Source organism: Asterias amurensis, chromosome 20 (assembly GCF_032118995.1).
Source record: "Asterias amurensis chromosome 20, ASM3211899v1".
NCBI lineage: Eukaryota > Metazoa > Echinodermata > Asteroidea > Forcipulatida > Asteriidae > Asterias > Asterias amurensis.
Genome location: NC_092667.1, coordinates 2,142,469 through 2,161,190, shown reverse-complemented (window position 1 = coordinate 2,161,190; position 18,722 = coordinate 2,142,469). Strand labels below are relative to the sequence as shown.

Genomic DNA, 18,722 nt, shown 5'->3' with positions numbered 1-18,722 from the left:
TGCAGATTTTATTATATCGCTCTTTCTCGTCGTAGAGATCGCCCTATTAACATTTTTTAAAGATCAATTTATTCAAGTTCATATCCGAAGAGAACATCAACTCTGATTTAAAATTCAAACCTAAAGTCGTATTGATATTGAAGTTCGAATCTGTAACAATAGCTCCATGGATAGCCTAAAGCACAGTCGTCAAAAGTTGAGAAAATTCAGGAAATTACACAATATCAAGACCCCCCCCCCCCCTCTTGATACGGAGAGTGGTGGCCACACTCAGGTGGGGGCTTTTACTCAAGTTTTACACCGCTTTTGAGGCCATTTTAAATTGCCCCCCACCCACCCTCAAACAATATTTGTGGGTGCAGTCCGGGGACGAAATTCGTGGAAAATTACTTCTTTCTCAAAAACTACATGACTTTAGAGAGAGCCGTTTCTCACAATGTTTTATACTATCAACCTCTCCCAATTACTCGTCACCAAGTGAGGTTTTATGGTAATAATTATTTTGAGTAATTACCAATGGTGTCCACTGCCTTTAAGGAAAACCCCAATAAGCCCAATATACCCCCGCACCCTTCAAGAATGCCCGGGGTTTACCGCTCCCCTACTCGGGACCCCCTATCTTCAGAAGCATTGGCTATTCTCCGGCTATTGCCTAGTTTTTCGGAGCAGACAGTGGGGCAGGCCGGCCGGCCGTTATACCCCGGGGCAACCCGGGGTTATAGAGTAGTGTGAAAAGGGCTATAATACCATGAGTTCCTTGAGAGATGATCAAATCAGTCAGTTCAACCACATAACAATGGTTCAACGTTGGCCCGCGCAAGACCTTGGTTCGAATCCCTTTGTGTGGGAGTGCTTTTTACAAATTTGTCTTATTCTTAATAATACTCACACTTCTAAAAAATGAGATTCTTGAAATAAACAAACATCTTAGTTTGAGAAAATATTTCTTGTGTCACTCACTCGAAAGAAATATATTTATTTTTTATTCTCAAAAGTAGGGAGTGACACAAGAAATATTTTCTCAAAATAAGATGTTTTTCTTATTTCATGAATACCATTTTTAGCAGTGCACGCATGCAACTTATCAGCTGATCAGCTGATTTCAGCTTTTTCTTTTCAAAACAGTGCTATTTTATAAAGTGTGATTGGCCATTTCCTCTTTTCCCCCCAATGTTGCATGTCTGTTAAACTCAGCCTCTGCCAACAATGTAATGCTGAAGTACCTCAATTCAAAACTCCCTCTTACACCAACTGCGACCGTAGCGCAATGCTGCGGTTCACTGGTTTGGTCACTCTGTGCATTCCAGAGTTGGTACCCGGTTCGAATCCCGTCGAGGGTGTTTTTATTATTCTTTTGCAATTTTAACCTCTGCCCAACTATGTGATGTTGAAGTACCTCAATTTGAAACTCTCTTTCACCAACGGCGACCGTAGCGCCATGCTGCGGTCGACTGGTTTGTTCAATTCTTGTGCATTCCAGAGTTGGTACGACCGGTTCGAATCCTCTCCGTAGTGGGACATGGTGGCTGTTGGCAACAGGCGATGGTATGGGGTACCGTGTGCCATGTCTCGACCCCTACTCGGAGTTTGGTTACGGTCGGGAAAGGACAAAGAGGGGCCGGGGTTGCCAACCCCTGAAGGGAGCTAATGGGTTCTTTCTGAAAGTACCCTGAATGCCTGGCCTTCACTCCGACTAACTTTCTGCTCAAATTTACTGTATTTTTTTCTCCTTTTTCTTCTTTCTCGCCTCCTTATTTTTTTATGCTACCTAAAGGCAGTGGCGCAATGTTGGTAATTACTCAAAACAATTATTAGCATAAAACCTTACTTGGTGACGAGTAATGGGGAGAGGTTGATGGTATAAAACATTGTGAGAAAAGGTTCCCTCTGAAGTGCCATAGTTTTCGTGCAAGAATTTTTCCACGAATTTGATTTCGAGACGTCAGATTTAGAACTTGAGGTATCGAATATGCATAGGTTGAGAGGGCACGAACTGTGAAGGCTAGTCTTTGACAATTACCAAAACTGTCCACTGCCTTTAACAAGAGTCGAATAACTTCAGATATATTGCGAGAAAAGAAAAGGGAATTTCTTGTTTTCGGGGTTTTCTTATTAAAAGTGATGAAAATGTCGTTGCAATCATCTCAGTTAAAAACACTGGGGTGGTTTCACAAAGGTAGTCTTAACTTAGGACTAGTCCCATCTCTTAGCATTGCCTAGGACTAGTCCTAAGTTAGGACTACCTTTGCGAAATCCACCCCAGGACACTATTTGTAATGTCAAAGACTATATGAGTCTTCTCACTTGATATCTCACCATACACACAAAATAACAAATCTGTGAAAATTTGAACTCAATTGGTCGTAAAGCTGAAAGACTGTTCAGCAAATTTCTATGCTAAGCAAGAAATGGGTGGGGCACTATGCACACAGCCATGTAACCTCACCTTTTGCTGGCTAAGCAATAGTGTCTGTGCTTGTTAGCAATGTTTGCGCTTACTACGGGCTTTATGAAATTCGGCCCGGCGAATACGGATGGCCTTTCTACTGACTGGCTGCTCATCATGTTAGTTGTTTGTTTTGTTTGCTTAGATGATCTTCCCGTCAAGGGAACTCTGCAAACTCCCACACAAGGGCCCATAAACACAACAGCCAATCTCTCTCATAATTGAATAAAAAACGAGTAGAGGAAATTATGATTCAATCAGTTAATAATAATAATAAAGACTCAATGCGCACATATCCACCCAGACGACAATACTTATATTATTCTAGTCATTGTGAAACCAGCTTGTGAGGGATTCGAACCCACTTAACCTTGTATTGCAAGCAATGCAGTCCAAATCCATTGCAGGATATAGAGGGCGGACGGGGGGGGGGGGGTTGTGGGCAGACGGGGGTGGGGGCGGAGGGCAGACGGGGGGGGCCGGACGCGATCGCTAGACGAAAGAGGGCGAGTTTGACACGGGCAGAACACTGACGTGGTTTCGTGTAATATAATAATAAGTGTATGTTGTTTTTCATTGTTGTTTTTGAATAAAACTGTTTATCATGCACTCCGTCGTCTGCAGGCCTAAAATAGCTACGGGCGTCCTCGCAACCATGGTTCTCTTTTTAAAACCAATTTGTTGTGCAATATGAGATCGACCAATCCGTCTACATACTAGAAAACGAGGTTGTGAAAATTACCGATTATCACCAACTACATGTGGAAAATACATAGCGCAATCAATCGCGCCAAATTTTAGCTGAGGTGGCGCGAGCTTCGATGACATGTTAAACCACGTAAAGACACGAGTGTTAAAATAAGGGGAGTTTGTTGATGTTATGTTTCCCCTGAATGTGATCGTCATTCTTAATCTTAAAGCAACATTTGTGTGTGTTTTGCTTCAGTGTGGTGTTTCTTTGTAGATTCAGCAGCTGAGGGGTACATATCTTTACGGTAGGTAGCAAAAAGAACCTGGCTGGTCCCTAAATCAATAAAATGTCAAGAATGTGGAACTAACCTAAAAAAGTTAAAGTTTGTTTTTTGAGGATGTCGATTATACACGACTTACAGTGTACATGTACGTGTTGACGTTGATACCTTTTTAGGTTACGATTAGTGTACGTATAGTACTCGGAATGATTATAGCTAGTGCGGAGGGACATAAATATATATTAACTTTCACTTTTATTTTAAGGATATTATAAGTTTTAATTGATCAACATGGATGGCACTTACGCACTGTTACTGTAGGCCTATGTATTGTGCATTTTTGATCGGATCTGTTGATGAAATGTTGATAAACTAAAACTTATATTTTCATATAAACAATTAAAAATAACTAGTAACAGTATTAAATCATTAAATCATTAAATTATAATAAATAATATTATATAACGCCCAAGCAGATCCTTGCCATATGATTGGAGGATTGTCCGTCACGTGATAGCAAATAAAAGTACCATTGCACGCTGAGTCACTCACCGTGCTTTTTTGCTCCATCTGAAAAGTACTTTGGTATTGCACGCTGCAGCGTGCAATAGTACTTTTCGTACAGTTTTCAAATGTATGCTTGTAAGTTGGTGCTTTTTTTGACAGCAGCAGCATGTTCATTGGGATCATCATCGTCAACATCATCATGGATTCACGGCTGAAGTTTAAAGCCATTGGAGTTTGGACCCTTTCGGTAAACAGTATTGTCCAAGGCCCACACTTTTATATCAAATAACAAACCAGTGAAAATTTAGGCTTAATCGGTCATCGGAGTCGGGAGAAAATAATGGGAAAACCCACCCTCATATCCACGCTTTTCGCCGATAGACATGTGTTTAAAATATATCCGTAATTCTCGATATCGAGAATTTATATTGTTTTATTGTTTTCTCAAAAAGTCGAGCATTTCATGGAGTAATATTTCAAGAGAAGAATTTCACCACTACCTTCTGTAAACCATTTAAGTTATATTTGTAAATCTGTGAATTTTTTTTTTTCTGTACCGAAAGGGTCAAATGGCTTTTAGGCAGATGGTCATTAATCATGTTATTTTTTGCATCTTCATCGACTTTCTCTTCAAGCTGAAGAAACTGTGTATACTCCACTGCGACACTCGAAACTTTAACCAAATAACAATAGCCTATAAGTACACAGTACATTACTGATTGATGCCCATGTCATGTTCTTTTCATAACAAATAGATGCTAGGTATCAGGACCCGGTCAAATCTGAAGCGTAAAGTGACGTCACCGACGAAAGGATCATCTCAGAAGAGACGATTGACTTCTCCATACTCATTTGAAAACTCGGCGTCAGACCAATCCCCTTCTCCAAGGTAACATAATTGTATTGTTGTTTCTTTCTGGCTCTGTTTATCACAGAACTTTGTGTTCATGATCACCACTCTCCACCGACGTTCTGCGTTAGCTGTGTAAGCCAAGACTGCAAAGTAACAGGAATTATGCACGCGCACTAGCCAAATTTCCCCTGCTAATCCACGAAATACGCTTGAGCGCAGAGTTCCTTGCTTCTGCAAGTGCGATTCTTTGCTTACGGTAAACAGAGCCATGAAATTTGGCCATGATCTTTTCGTGAAATGCCAGTTCCAGAAAGACATGTACATCACTTTTGTGTAACTCAAATGTCCTAATGGCTCTAAAGAACTTATAATAATGCCTTTGAATTGAAGACTTGATGCATTGTTACCACTAGGATGTGTGTCATCAACAGACCTGGAATTTCATCTCTGAGAGGGCAAGGCCAATTTGATTTTAATAAAGGCACTTTCATTGAAAAATCATACAGTCTATGGGAAACTTTTGATAGGGCACTAAGGCCAGGACCAGGGCAACGAAGACCGCGACCTCTGTGGCCTCTGTATTAGTCCAGGCCTGCATCAAGATAATTTCACTCCTAGAGCCTACCCTCGGAAGTTGAACCATGGCCAGTTATAGCCATGGTGGGCAGTGCTGGTTGTGCCTGCCCAGGACTCGCAATTTGTGCCCAGCACTCTGAGCAAACAAACACTTTGCCGCTCAGCACCGATTTTCACTAAAATAAATACAAATTTTGTCCCCACTGCATTGATCTCAGACACAGCTGATGATAAGGAGTATCAAATGTCACTGAGGAAGAACCTGGTCAAACTTTTTGCATGGTCCCATAATATGAACAGTTTGGGAACCTGGCATCATACAAATAATTTTGTTGATCCGTTCGCCCCCATGTGGACTAAAGGCCCGGTCCCACTGCAACGAGAACGAGGACGATAACGATAAAAAGATAACGCATTCCATTGGTTGAATGAGCGTGTGCATATTCTGCGTGGAGCAATTCGACCAATAGAATGCGTTCTCTTTGCGTCGTTGTCGTTATCGTTATCGCTGAAGTGGGACCAGGCCTTTAGAAAAACATTCGCTTTATTGCCCATCACTAAAATTGATCTTACTGACAATTTATAACTTTGTATTACTTTTTAGGAAAATAGTCAGATCAGATGAAGAATGCTCTCCAACATTTTCTGCAACCTCCTTCTACAGTCCTAAGGCCAAAGGAGGTTACCAAACGCCAGCAGAGAGACAACAAAGGCGTGCAGAGCTGGGAGAGGTTCTGCCAACTAAACCGCCTGTAGAAACAAAGACAACACAACCCAAGACCAAAAAGCGACAAGGACCGCTAAAGGCGGGTCATGCAACACAACGCACTGGGCGCTCCACCGGAAAGAAGCCTACCCTGAAATCAAAGACTCAAACCAAGAAAGAAATCAAAACACAACCAAAGAGGGTGGAAACAACTCCAAACAAGAAGTCATCGCCAAGCAAGAAAACCATCAACAAGTCTCCAAAAAAGAAGTCTCCCAAGAAACGTTCCCCGAGCAAGAGGACACCAAGAAAAAGCCCACGAAAAGGAGTGAAAAAAGCTGTAAAACTTTACCTGCAGGGGCTTAAGAAAACCACTAAGCCAAGCAAAGGCGTCAGTGGAAGGAAAACTAGCAAAAAAAATGCATCTGTAAAGCCAGCAGTAGAGATGACAGAGAAACGATCACCAAGACCGGTTTCTAAGAAACTTGACTTACAAGACGAAAGCCAATCCGATGGAGGAGCAGCACAAAGACTAGACGCACAGGATGAGTTATTGATAAATGCACCGTCACCACAATCTGCAAAGAAACGGGCGATGAGATCAAAAGAGGAATGTCTAGATGACGTTAGACGCTCTCCGAGGAAAGCTGTCAAGTTATCTCAGAAGATGGCGGAAGATGACGAGGAGGTTCCAGAGGATCGGGATCAAGATGGTGAACTTAACTTCCTTCAAGGGTTTGACCCAGATACACCGGACTCTTTGACTCCTCCCGTCCCACAAGCAGGTATAACAGTCAATTGAAGTTACTTTTTATATTTGGTCGTTCAAAGATCTAATCAATATTCGTAACCAGGGGACGATTTATCAAGACTGATAATCGAGAGGAAATCTGGTTGCCATGCTTAATCGTTTGTTATAAACAGAGTAAAAAGTGTTTAAACATAGGCGTGGCGCCAAAGCCTACATGTACTGGTGGCAGTAATTTAAGCGTAACGCAATCAATACACACCATTAGTACGCAATGTGAAATTTATTACCACACGCGCGTACGCACAACCGTTCAGTGTCAAAGCCATATATAGCCGCATTTGTTTAAAGACACTGGACACTATTGGTAATTGTCAAAGACCAGTCTTCTCACTTTGTGTACCTCAACATATGCATAAAATAACGAACCGTCGTCGAAGTCACAAGATAATAATGAAAGAAAAAACACCCCTGCACATGAAGTTGTGTGCTTTCAGATGCTTGATTCGAGATCTCAAAATCTAATTCTGAGGTCTCGACATCAAATTCTTGGAAAAATACTTCATTCTTGAAAACTGCGTTACTTCTGAGGGAGCCGGTTCTCACAATGTTTTATACTATCAAAAGCTCTCCAAGCTACCAAGTAAGTTTTTATGCTAATAATTATTTTGAGTAATTACCAATAGTGTCCACTGCCTTTTACACAAACAATTTCCCAAATATTTTGATAATTTACAGCACTTCCCAAGAAAGCACAAGTTACTACCCTAGCAGCTGCCATAACACCTCCTTTGAGCCCATCCAACGTGAAGCTGATTAGTTCAAGTCGAAAGAGCCCTGCTTCCTCAACTCCGATCCAACAGAAGAAAGCAGCAACTAAGATGAAGAAGCTGATCGATAAAGATGGATTAGAACAACTGACTTTGGTGAGTAATCTTAAGATCTTGAGGTAATCCTTAAGGTAAGTCGGCCTGCCAGGGTAATCTTACCAAGGTAACCTTATCAAAAGAAAGCAACCAAGATGAAGAAGCTGATTGATAAAGATGGATTAGAACAACTGACTTTGGTGAGTAATCTTAAGATCTTGAGGTAATTCTAAAGGTAATTCTACCTGCCAGGGTAATCTTACCAAGGTAACCTTATCAAAAGAAAGCAACTAAGATGAAGAAGCTGATCGATAAAGATGGATTAGAACAACTGACTTTGGTGAGTAATCTTAAGATCTTGAGGTAATCCTAAAGGTAATCCTACCTGCCAGGGTAATCTTACCAAGGTAACCTTATCAGAAGAAAGCAACCAAGATGAAGAAGCTGATTGATAAAGATGGATTAGAACAACTGACTTTGGTGAGTAATCTTAAGATCTCGAGGTGTCCCTAAGGTAATCCTATCTGCCAGGGTAATCTTACCAAGGTAATCTTCCTCCAGAAGTAGAGTCCTTCGTCCGCCAGTCATGACATAATAATAATAGTGGCTTCTTATATAGTGCGCTGTCACATCCTGCAAGGTATGTGGGACTATGTTTGATTGAATTATGAGACCTTATCATCAGCACCATGTGCTGTTTTGGGTGTGGTGGCGCAATAAGACACTTCGGATTGTCAGCGGCGCATGTCCGTTACTGCTGACAACGGGTTTTGTCTATCTCCCGGAACCTTTTGACAATACCCGGGTAATATCAAAAGGTTATGGGAGATAGACAAAATCCGTTGTCAGCAGTAACAGACATGCGCAGCTGACATTCTGAAGTGGCTTATATGCTGCCAATCAAACCGGGAACACCTGGGCGAACCCCTTCTGTTTTCGATAAGTTCACTGGGTTCTTTTATGTGCGTTACACAACACACGGGACCACCAACTTTAGGTATAATCCAAAGGACAAAGCATCATGGTTAAAGCCATTGGACACTTTCGGTAAACAGTATTGTCCAAGGCCCACACTTCGTGTATCACAACTTCTGTATAAAATAACAAACCTGTGAAAATTTAGACTCAATCGGTCATCGGAGTCGGGAGAAAATAATGGGAAAACCCCACCTTGTTTCCCCACGTTTCCTCATGTCATGACATGTGTTCAAAATAAATTTGTAGTTCTCGCTATCGAGAATTGATATTGTTTTAATGTTTTCTCAAAAAGTAAAGCATTTCATGGAATAATATTTCAAGAGAAGTCTTTCACCATTACCTTCTGTAAACCCTGTAAGTTATTTGTAAATCTGTGAAATTTTTTATCTTTTCTGTACCGAAAGTGTATAATGGCTTTAAGGACACAAGTGTCACCACTGGGGATTCGAAACCCACACTCTGCTGATCAGAAACACCGGAGTTTGAGTCCGGTGCTCTTAACTGCTAGGCCTCGACACGCCACATGATGTTCATGATTGTCAATTATTTTTTCCTCATTCTGTATAGGACCTGGGCCAGAAGCATTTTGGAGCAGTAACATGTGGTATGTGTGGCATGGTGTACACGGCAGCTCATCCTGAAGATGAAGCTGTTCACGATAGATTTCATCGGAAATATCTCAACTGTATCAAGTTCCAGGTAAGTCTTGAATACCAACCAGCCCAAATCCCTCAAAGGCAGTGGACACTATTGGTGATTACTCAAAATAATTATTGGCATACAACCTTACTTGGTTATGAGTAATGGGGAGAGGTTGATAGTATAGAACATTGTGAGAAATGGCTCCCTCTGAAGTAACATAGTTTTTGAAAAAAGAGGTATTTTCTCACTCAAATAATAAAAGACTTCAGGACTGAAGGCTTTTATCAGGCACCTTAAAGCAAACAAATTTGTGCAACAAGGGTATTTTCAAAGATTTGTTTTTGTATGCATATATGTTGGGATACACCAAGTGAGAATACTGGTCTTTGACAATTAACAAGGTGTCCAGTACCTTAAATTCAATGAAAAGTGTTGTCTCCAGCTTTTGCTTCACTTTTGCTTAGCATCAATGCTTACACGCAACTTTTTTTCAGCTTATCAGCCCGTTCCCTCTAAAAACTGAAATCAATGTACAAAGATTTGTGTACAAGACAATCGAATAAGTAATCTTGATTGCTTTGTTTCAGGGCTGGAAAAACGAGCGAATGCTACGAGAGTTTTACGACGGTCGGATCATTATGGTGCTTTATGACGACCCAAAGTATCACATCAAGAAGGTTAGTATTCTCGTAAAAGAAATATAGCGTTATACAACTTTAACGGAAGACTGGATGTAACATTAGTTGCTTTAAATAATAATAATAGTGGCTTCTTATATAGTGCTCAGGTCCGTCACTTAGTGATACTCATTGGGCTTGTACATTATTACCCCTGCTCACTCTTTAGTATGTAGCGCACTAAGCTAATCAATCGCAAGAACCATTTGTGTCCTCACAGGTACTCTTCAACGTGACTCTTCAACATTATTACCCTTGGTCACTGGGCCATTTTATTTCAGTTCCTTTTATTTCAGCTCCCTTTTTTGGAGTGTACAGACTGTGCTGCCAGATATGTAGTGCACCAAGTCAAATCAATCATAAGAACCACCTCTTTAAAGCTTCTTGCTCAGGGACACAAGTGTCATGGCCAGGATTCGAACCTACACTCCGATGAGTTAAACCAACAGTACTTGAATTCGATGCTCTAAACCAAAGATTATAGAGCGCTGAAGGCGCAAGATGTAGAACTGAACCTTTATCTATTGTTTGAATGTGAAATAAGCATGGGTGCCATTTCAGCAAGTGACTTTTGTTTCCCATTGATAGGAATGGTCATTGTCTGCACTTATCTATTGCTGTATCAAAAGAGAATCTTGCCAAAATGGCGTGCAGTGAGATTTCACATTTCAGCCGAGTTCCGCATCTTGCGCCTTCGGCACTCTATAATCTTTGCTCTAACCAGTTGGCCTTTGTATTCTGAAAATTTGTTGGTGCCCACCTGTGTTTTTTTTTCTTGGGGGGGGGGGGGGGGGTTGAACTCTTCTGATTTTTTGTTATACGTAGTCTTGACATGTTCCTTGCCAATCATATGACTTTTTGTTTTAGTAAATAAGAATTTGTCCCTCTTATTTGATGTCAGGTAGAAGAGATTCGACAACTCGTGGATCAAGAACTTGGTTTCCTTGAAGGAGACGAAGTAGCCTGCAAGTCGTCATGTAAGGTAGGGACTTCTTTTGTATCTTTAGTAGATTCAATTAGTTCTTTAAAAAACACCATTAAATCCATGTTGTTTGTCCAAAGCCAGTTCATACTTCCTGCAAATGCTAAGCAAATTTTTACATCACAGGGCTGTTATTGCAGCGAATGTTTTGCAGCGAACGTTTCCCAGGAGTTGAAATTCACAACAGTTGAACAGTCAATGTGAATTTTTTGTTCGTCGTGGAATATAGAGTACAGTCAGTCTTTACTGGTTAGTTGAATGTAAATAACATCAAAATATCTACACATTCATACATTTTCTGTTTATGTAAAATTTAAAAATTTTGAAATGTTTTTAAGGTTTTGTTACCATCCAAAGTAATCTATTAACTTCTTCAGAAGACGATCAGAGCATACTGATCGAAACGTCGAGTTAACTAACGGTTCTTTTCAGAACCACCCCAACTCATTTAGAGATAGTCATTACAGTCTGTATCTTATTTCCACCATGCAAAGTTTCAAATCCTACTTATGTTATTTCCACCTATGTCCACAGGTTCTTCTATTTATTACAAGAGAAAAGAAAGTGGCAGGTTGTTTGATTGCCCAGGAGATTAGCAAGGTAAGGTTAGACTTGTTAGACCCCCACCATTGTCTGTAGGGTGTAATAATAATAATAATACGGATCATAATAGCGCTATTCACACCCGGAGGGCGTCTTAAATCGCTTCCAACATTATTACCCCTGGTCACTGGGCCTTAATTCATTCCTTAAACCATCTCAGCTACCTGTGGAACATTAATATGCGCTACTCGGCTAAATCAATCACAAGAACCATCTCTGCCCTCACAGGTACCCATTTACCCCGGGGTGGAGAGAAGCAATTATAGTTAAGTGTCTTGCTCAGGGACACAAGTGTCACAACCGGGATTTGAATCTGCTGAACAGAAGCACCAGAGCTTGAGTTCGGTGATTTTATCCGCTCGGCCACGACACCCTGGTCGAGTGGTTAAGAGCATCATATTCTAGTTCTGGGGTTTGAATCATCCGAGTGTGGGTTTGAATCCTGGCCATGACACTTGTGCTCTTGAGCAAGATACTTTGCTATAATGCTTTTCTTCACCCAGGGGTATAAATGGGTACCTGTGAGGGTAGAGGTTGAAATTTGTTTGAAATAAGCTATTTTTGGTACTCTAAACTATTTAAGGTTCTCTAGTCTAAGCTATTTTCAGTTCTCTGAACTTTTTTCAGTTCTCCTAGCTATTTTCAGTTCTCTAAGCTGTGTTCAGTTCTCTAAGCTGTTTTCAGTTCTCTAAGCTGTTTTCAGCTTTGAGCTATTTTCACTGATGTACACCGATGTGTGTATATAGGTAAAACCAAAACAAATGTTTCACTTCTCTAAGCTATTAGCAGTTGTTTTAGCTATTTTTATTGGGATAATTTCTTTTATAGGGGTATCGTGTGATAGCGGACAAGCCTAAAGACACTGCAGCCGTTTCTGAAGAGGAAAAACAGCAGTTTGAGCAGCAGAGAGCGTGGTGTTGTCAGACAGATCCAGAGCCAGCTGTATGTGGAATAAGTCGTATCTGGGTCGCTAGTCAGGAGCGGAGGAAACAGATTGCGACAAGGATGCTGGATTGCGTGAGGTACTACTACGTTGTCTTTGTTTGAAAATAACATGTTACTAGCGCCAAAAAAATCTATGGATAATCTACATTGCCCCTGGTCTATGCCTTGGTTCCCCTTCAATAGTCTCCCATAGATTTTCAGTGTTTCTTTCCAGTGTGGGTTCGAGTCCCGTTCATGACAATAGGGATTTTTTCGTTTTGGACGACGGATGGTTCTGCGACGGTTAGTAAGTTTTCAGCCAACCGTTGTAAGCTTGGGCGATATCGATTTATTTTATTCACAATATATCGTTTGCAATATATCGCGATATTCGATATAATCGTGATTAATTAAATTTGACATCATCAGTCCATCAAACTCCCAGTGAAAGTTGTAGAAGAGACAGACATAGCATACACGTAAGAGATGTGTTCTGATGACTTATTCTTCTGGTTTTACTCTAAACCTATGGGGTGCAAGATGTCTCGGCTAGGAAATACATCTCGATACTTAATCGATATTGCGATACTTAATCGATATCGAGATATATCGATATTTTGATTAAAACCAAATCGATCCGATGTCAAAATCATTTCCAAAATAGTATCGCGATATCCGATAATATTGTGGTAGCGCCCAAGCTTAAACCGTTGTCTTTTTCAGCACAACGCAAATTCATACCAAGTACTGTCGTAGAAATTAAAGGACGACCATCCTAAAAGCTGTAGCATGCGCAGATTGCGGCAAATAACATCAGTTATCGTCGCAGAACTATCCTTCGTCCAAAACAAAAACTCCCTATTTGTGTCCTTGAGCAAGACACTTAAATGTAACACTTCCCTTCCCCAAGGGTACCTGTGAGGGCAGAGATGGTTCTTGTGATTTATTTAGTTTAGTGCGCTACACACTTGGCAGCACAGGCTGTATACTCCCAAGGGAGCTGAGATGGTTATAAGGAACGAAATAAATGGCCCAGTGACCAGGGGTAATAATGTACGAGCGCCATGAGTGTCACTGAGTGACGGATTTGAATGCTTTATAAGAAGCCACTATTGTTATTATTAAAATAAGGATCTACTTGAGTGTTATATGAATAATTTTGTTCGACTATCTTGTCTTGTCAAGACATATGCAAGTCGATTGTTAATTATACTTACTTTTTGTTTTGAATTAATTCAGGAATTCCTTCACATTTGGAACGACCCTACCAAAGTCAACCCTAGCGTTTTCAGACCCAACACCTGATGGCAAGATGCTCGCTACATCTTACGTTGGAAGTCCTGAATTCCTGGTTTACAAGTATCATTAAATGTCGGCCAATTCTTCCATCTTGACTCGGGTTTATGTAGCTTCAGACCAGTAAGTCAATCTATAGGCCTTAAAGGCAGTGGACACTATTGGTAATTACTCAAAATAATTATTAGCATAAACTCTACTTGGTAACGAGTAATGGGGAGAGGTTGATAGTATAAAACATTGTGAGAAACGGCTCCCTCTGAAGTGCCATAGTTTTCGAGAAAGAAGTAATTTTCCACGAATTTGATTTTGTGACCTCATGTTTAGAATTTGAGGTCTCGAAATCAACCATCCAAAAGCACACAACTTCGTGTGACAAGGGTGTTTTTTTGTTTCATTATTATCTTGCAACTTCGACGACCAGTTTTATTATGCATATGTTGAGATACACCAAGTGAACAGACTGGTCTTAGACAATTACCAATAGTGTCCAATGTCTTTAAGCCTGGTTCATACTTCCTGCGAATGTGAAAGTGATACGAAATTTGACATCACAAATTCGCAACAAATAATTTGCATCAGTTGAGATGTGCTCGACTCCTGCGAAACATATGCAGCGCAAAAACAGCCATGTCATATTAAAATTTGCCTAGCATTGGCAATAACCAGATGCCAAAACACAATATAATAATAACAATAATAAATAATACCTATAAAGCGCCTTTTACAAAAGTTACAAAGCGCTGTGCTGTAACTACAAACATTATTGTTGACTTTTGACAGAGTTAAAATGTCAACAACAACAAAATCACAACAGAGCTCTGTTGGTTGTTTTAGAATTTAAAATCATGTTTAGATGGGGAAATGGTAAATTGGTGGCTTTGAAAAAAAGGGCAAATCAAACAGGTACATGTATAGGTACTACAGACATTTTTAGTAAAATCTTGCAGTTAAAGAATAGGGTTTTATGTAAAGGTGTGTACAGGGCGTCAAAAAAAAAATACACTTTTGAAATGGCTGCCAAATAAAAAATATGTGAATCTGGGGGAAAGGTTAATGTGTATGGATAGCTTATGGACTTGACTTTCATATGACATCAAAAAGTCTGAAAATAATTCATGATTGGGTGAGCTCTGCTCACTTTTGTAGAGAGTATGAAAATCAGGCTGCGCAGGAATTAGCCTTCCAATTTGTGAGAGGTAAGTCCTTTGTAGCGTACAAAATTCAATCCAAGATGTCTGCTACTTATTCTTCAGTGAGCAGTGCTCACCTAATCATGAAATATTTTCGGACTTTTTGGGTGTCATATGAAAGTTGGGTCCATAAGCTATCCATACATCTAAACCTTTTCCCCCAGAATCATATATTTTTTTATTCGGCAGCCATTTCAAAAGTGTATATATATTTTTTTAGACACGGTACAGACATTTTGGTAAAATCTTTGCAGTTAAAGAATCTTTGTTATGTAAGGGTACATATTTCGGGCTTTTCGGGAAGGGTGTTTCAGCTTTTGCTAAATTCAAAGTTATTTGTTTTGTTCAAAGTTACCATAATGTTATGTATTCCCTTTTAACCATTTTCAAAAGAGTTATGATTAATTCAGGAATGGGACTGAAATGTAGATGTTGAAAACTTAACTTGAATCAAGAACCCATGTATGTCTCAATGCGCTTGATCGGAACGCAAATGGTTCTGGGTGAAACTCGAGTCCAAGCAGCACCGGCAACCATAACAGTGCACTGATTTTGAAGCAATGTGATCAAAGCTTGATTTATATTTGTAACTGTACTCAGTTTCTCTCTTTAAAGGCAGTGGACACTATTGGTAATAACTCAAAATAATTATTAGCATAAAACCTTTCTTGGTGACAAGTAATGAGGAGAGGTTGAAAGTATAAAACATTGTGAGAAACAGCTCTCTCTGAAGTGACGTAGTTTTCAAGAAAGAAGTTATTTTCAACGAATTTGATTTAGAGACCTCAGATTTAGAACTTGAGGTCTCGAAATCAACCATCTAAACGCACACAACTTCGTGTGACAAGGGCGTTTTCTTTTTTCATTGTTATTTCACAACTTTGATGACCGATTGAGCTCAAATTTTCAGAGGTTAGTTATTTTATGCATATGTTGAGATACACCAACTGTGAAGGCTAGTCAGTGACAATTACCAATAGTGTCCACTGCCTTTAAGGTGATGATTGCAGGCATGGAATTTCATCTGAAAGGGCAAGGCCATTTTAATGTTGCAAAGGGCACTTTCTTCAGATAAAATTCTTAGTCAAATTTTTCTTAGGAAACTTTTGAAGGGGCACCATGTGTAACTCCAGGCCTGTGATTGTGTGTGCTATTGACATAGACAGATAATACTGGGTCCAACTTCATAGAGCTGCTAAGCACACAAATTTGCTTAGCATGAAAGTTTGGCCTTCATAAAAACAGGATTTCCAACCTAATTTCCACGTGATTTTCAGGGTAAGCAAAGAACAGCTGAATACCAGTAATGGGCAATATGCATCGAATGGAAATTTTGTTGGTAATCATGTTTTTATCAAGGAAGAAATTTCATGCTAAGCAAGTTTTTGTGCTTAGCAGCACTATGAAAGTGGGCCCTGTTCATTTGATCGAACTGAGTATATTGGCCATATTCTTGTTCATTGTATTCTTGTAACATTGTTTTATTGTATATGCATACATTCTACAGATTTGACTTTCTACTTTTATGTGGCATAAAAAAAAACTATGGTTGCGATTATTCCTTACAATGTAAATAAAAATGTACAAAACTGTTGATTTTTTGTAGTAACAGCAAAAATCTTGAGATACATAAGTCTTTACAAACAATGGTTGGGATTATTCCTTAAATAATGAAAAACTAAAATGTACAAAACTGGTGATTATTTTTAGTTTATATAGAGAAAATCTTGAGATAAGTTAGTTTTCTAAAATTCTAAAATTGTTGGCTTTTTAAAACATTCCACGGTGTAAAATGCACCAATTTATTGGCTAAAGCTTATAATATGCACCAGTTGTATTAAATAAGTAATGCAAGGTTAAGTTTTAAGAAGAGGGGTTGGAGAGGGGGGGTGGGTATTTCAACCATTTTATAATTGTTAAAAGCAACTTAGCTTTATATGGGAAAGTCATAAGTGAAGCATAAAATCATTCAAGATAAAGCAAGTTCGACTGTGCACCATGGACAGGTCTCAACTTTTTAAAAAGTATACTCCGCTTGTCTTTTTTTGTCTTTAGAGTTTACTTTTTGAAACGTCAAGACCAAACTAGTGTTGGTGCAAGACGTTTCTCGTTCCCTTTTCACACACACCGCGGCCAATTCACCGACAGCCCGCGCAACGACTCACCTGACTTATCAGAGTGGACTTATAAGTCAGGTGAGTCGTTGCGCGCGCTCAGAGTGGACTTATAAGTCAAGTGAGTCGTTGCGCGCGCTGTCGGTGAATTGGCCGCGGTGTGCGTGATAAGGAAACAAGAAACGTCATTTAAGACCAAACCAGCTCTTTTGAGAGCCAATCCCTCACAAGAGATTTACACATGGTTCTATTCGCAAGTTTACTATTATTAATAGTTTGTTTTTATTATTCACACCATTCAAAGCTTCAAACATCAGCTATTTTTGAGATATGACGTGTCAATACAAAACTTTTTTAACTAATCTTTTTCAGCCATTTTAAAAATTGCTGTGACATATTTACTAGTTAATGACATTATTATAAAAACAATCAAGGCTCGTTTCAACATGTTGATGTAAAATAAATAACTTTTTATTGATAACTTTAACTAAAACTTTGTGGTTTTAAACTTTGTGTCCTTAAAGCCAGTGGACACTTTCGGTAAACAATATTGTCCAAGGCCCACACTTTGTGTATCACAACTTATATATGAAATAACAAACCTGTAAAAATGTAGGCTCAATTGGTCATCGGAGTCGGGAGAAAATAACAGGAAAACCCACCCTTGTTTGCGCACGTTTTGCCGTGTCATGACATGTGTTTAAAGTAAATCCGTAAATTGATATTGTTTTAATGTTTACTCAAAAGGTAAAGCATTTCATGGAATAATATTTCAAGAGAAGTCTTTCACCATGACCTTCTGTACACCCTCTAAATTATTTGTAAATCTGTGAACTTTTTTTGTCTGTACCGAAAGTGTATAATGGCTTTACGGTTCGTATTGAAATGGCGGCATGATGCATAACAAAAAGTTTCTGCACTATCCTATTAAAGTCACAACGTGTAAAGCTGACCTCGGAATAATTTTTTCTCCCTTTTCATGTGAAATTAGAAAAATTAGAAATACAATAGTTTTGACTTGCCTTCAGGCTCCACTCAAAGTTGCCCTACTTGCCTATTCCTATGCAAAGTACATGTACATATACATACCTGTTCATACGCATGTATATCAAGCAAGGCTATTGGTCCCCAAGCAAAATCATGACATACATACGTATGGACATGTATCAAATGTACATGTACTTTGCACAGGAAAAGTGAAGTAGGACAACTTTGAGTGGAGCTTGAAAGCAAGCCAAAAATATTATATCTCTAAATTTTTGATATTGTGGAGAAAACATATTTAAGGGTAAATTTTCACCGAAGTTCGTTGCCGGGTCACATGATCCACAAGGTCAAATTCAAGGTCAAAGTAGAGGTCAAAAGGTTATCATACCTAAACATGTTCCTACAAAAGAAATAAAGACATATTTGGAAAGCTTACACAATTTCCTTTCCAAAGAAACTAATTTGACCCAAAGGTTACCGATTTATGGTCAGTTGAATGTTAGAGGTCAGGCGCATTTTGACCGAAATCAACAAGAAAGAGCATGCCGTAGCGCGAAAACCGTTTATCGGATGGAGCTGAAATTTAAAATTTGAGCTTGTTGAGCCACGATTACCCATAAACCAAAAATGACCAAATTTGAAGAGGGTAGGGT

General features: G+C 39.4%; 1 protein-coding gene across 1 annotated transcript; it reads left to right on the top strand.

Annotated features, from left to right (window-relative positions):
* Window positions 1-3,224: 3,224 nt before the first annotated feature.
* LOC139952365 (uncharacterized) lies at window positions 3,225-17,875 on the top strand. Its single transcript, XM_071951478.1, has 10 exons — window positions 3,225-3,441; window positions 4,680-4,813; window positions 5,958-6,844; window positions 7,546-7,733; window positions 9,219-9,350; window positions 9,881-9,970; window positions 10,872-10,952; window positions 11,487-11,552; window positions 12,384-12,577; window positions 13,719-17,875. The coding sequence occupies exons 2-10, from the start codon at window positions 4,680-4,682 to the stop codon at window positions 13,846-13,848; spliced, it is 1,902 nt and encodes a 633-aa protein (XP_071807579.1). The 5' UTR covers window positions 3,225-3,441; the 3' UTR covers window positions 13,849-17,875.
* The last annotated feature ends 847 nt before the right edge of the window (window positions 17,876-18,722 follow it).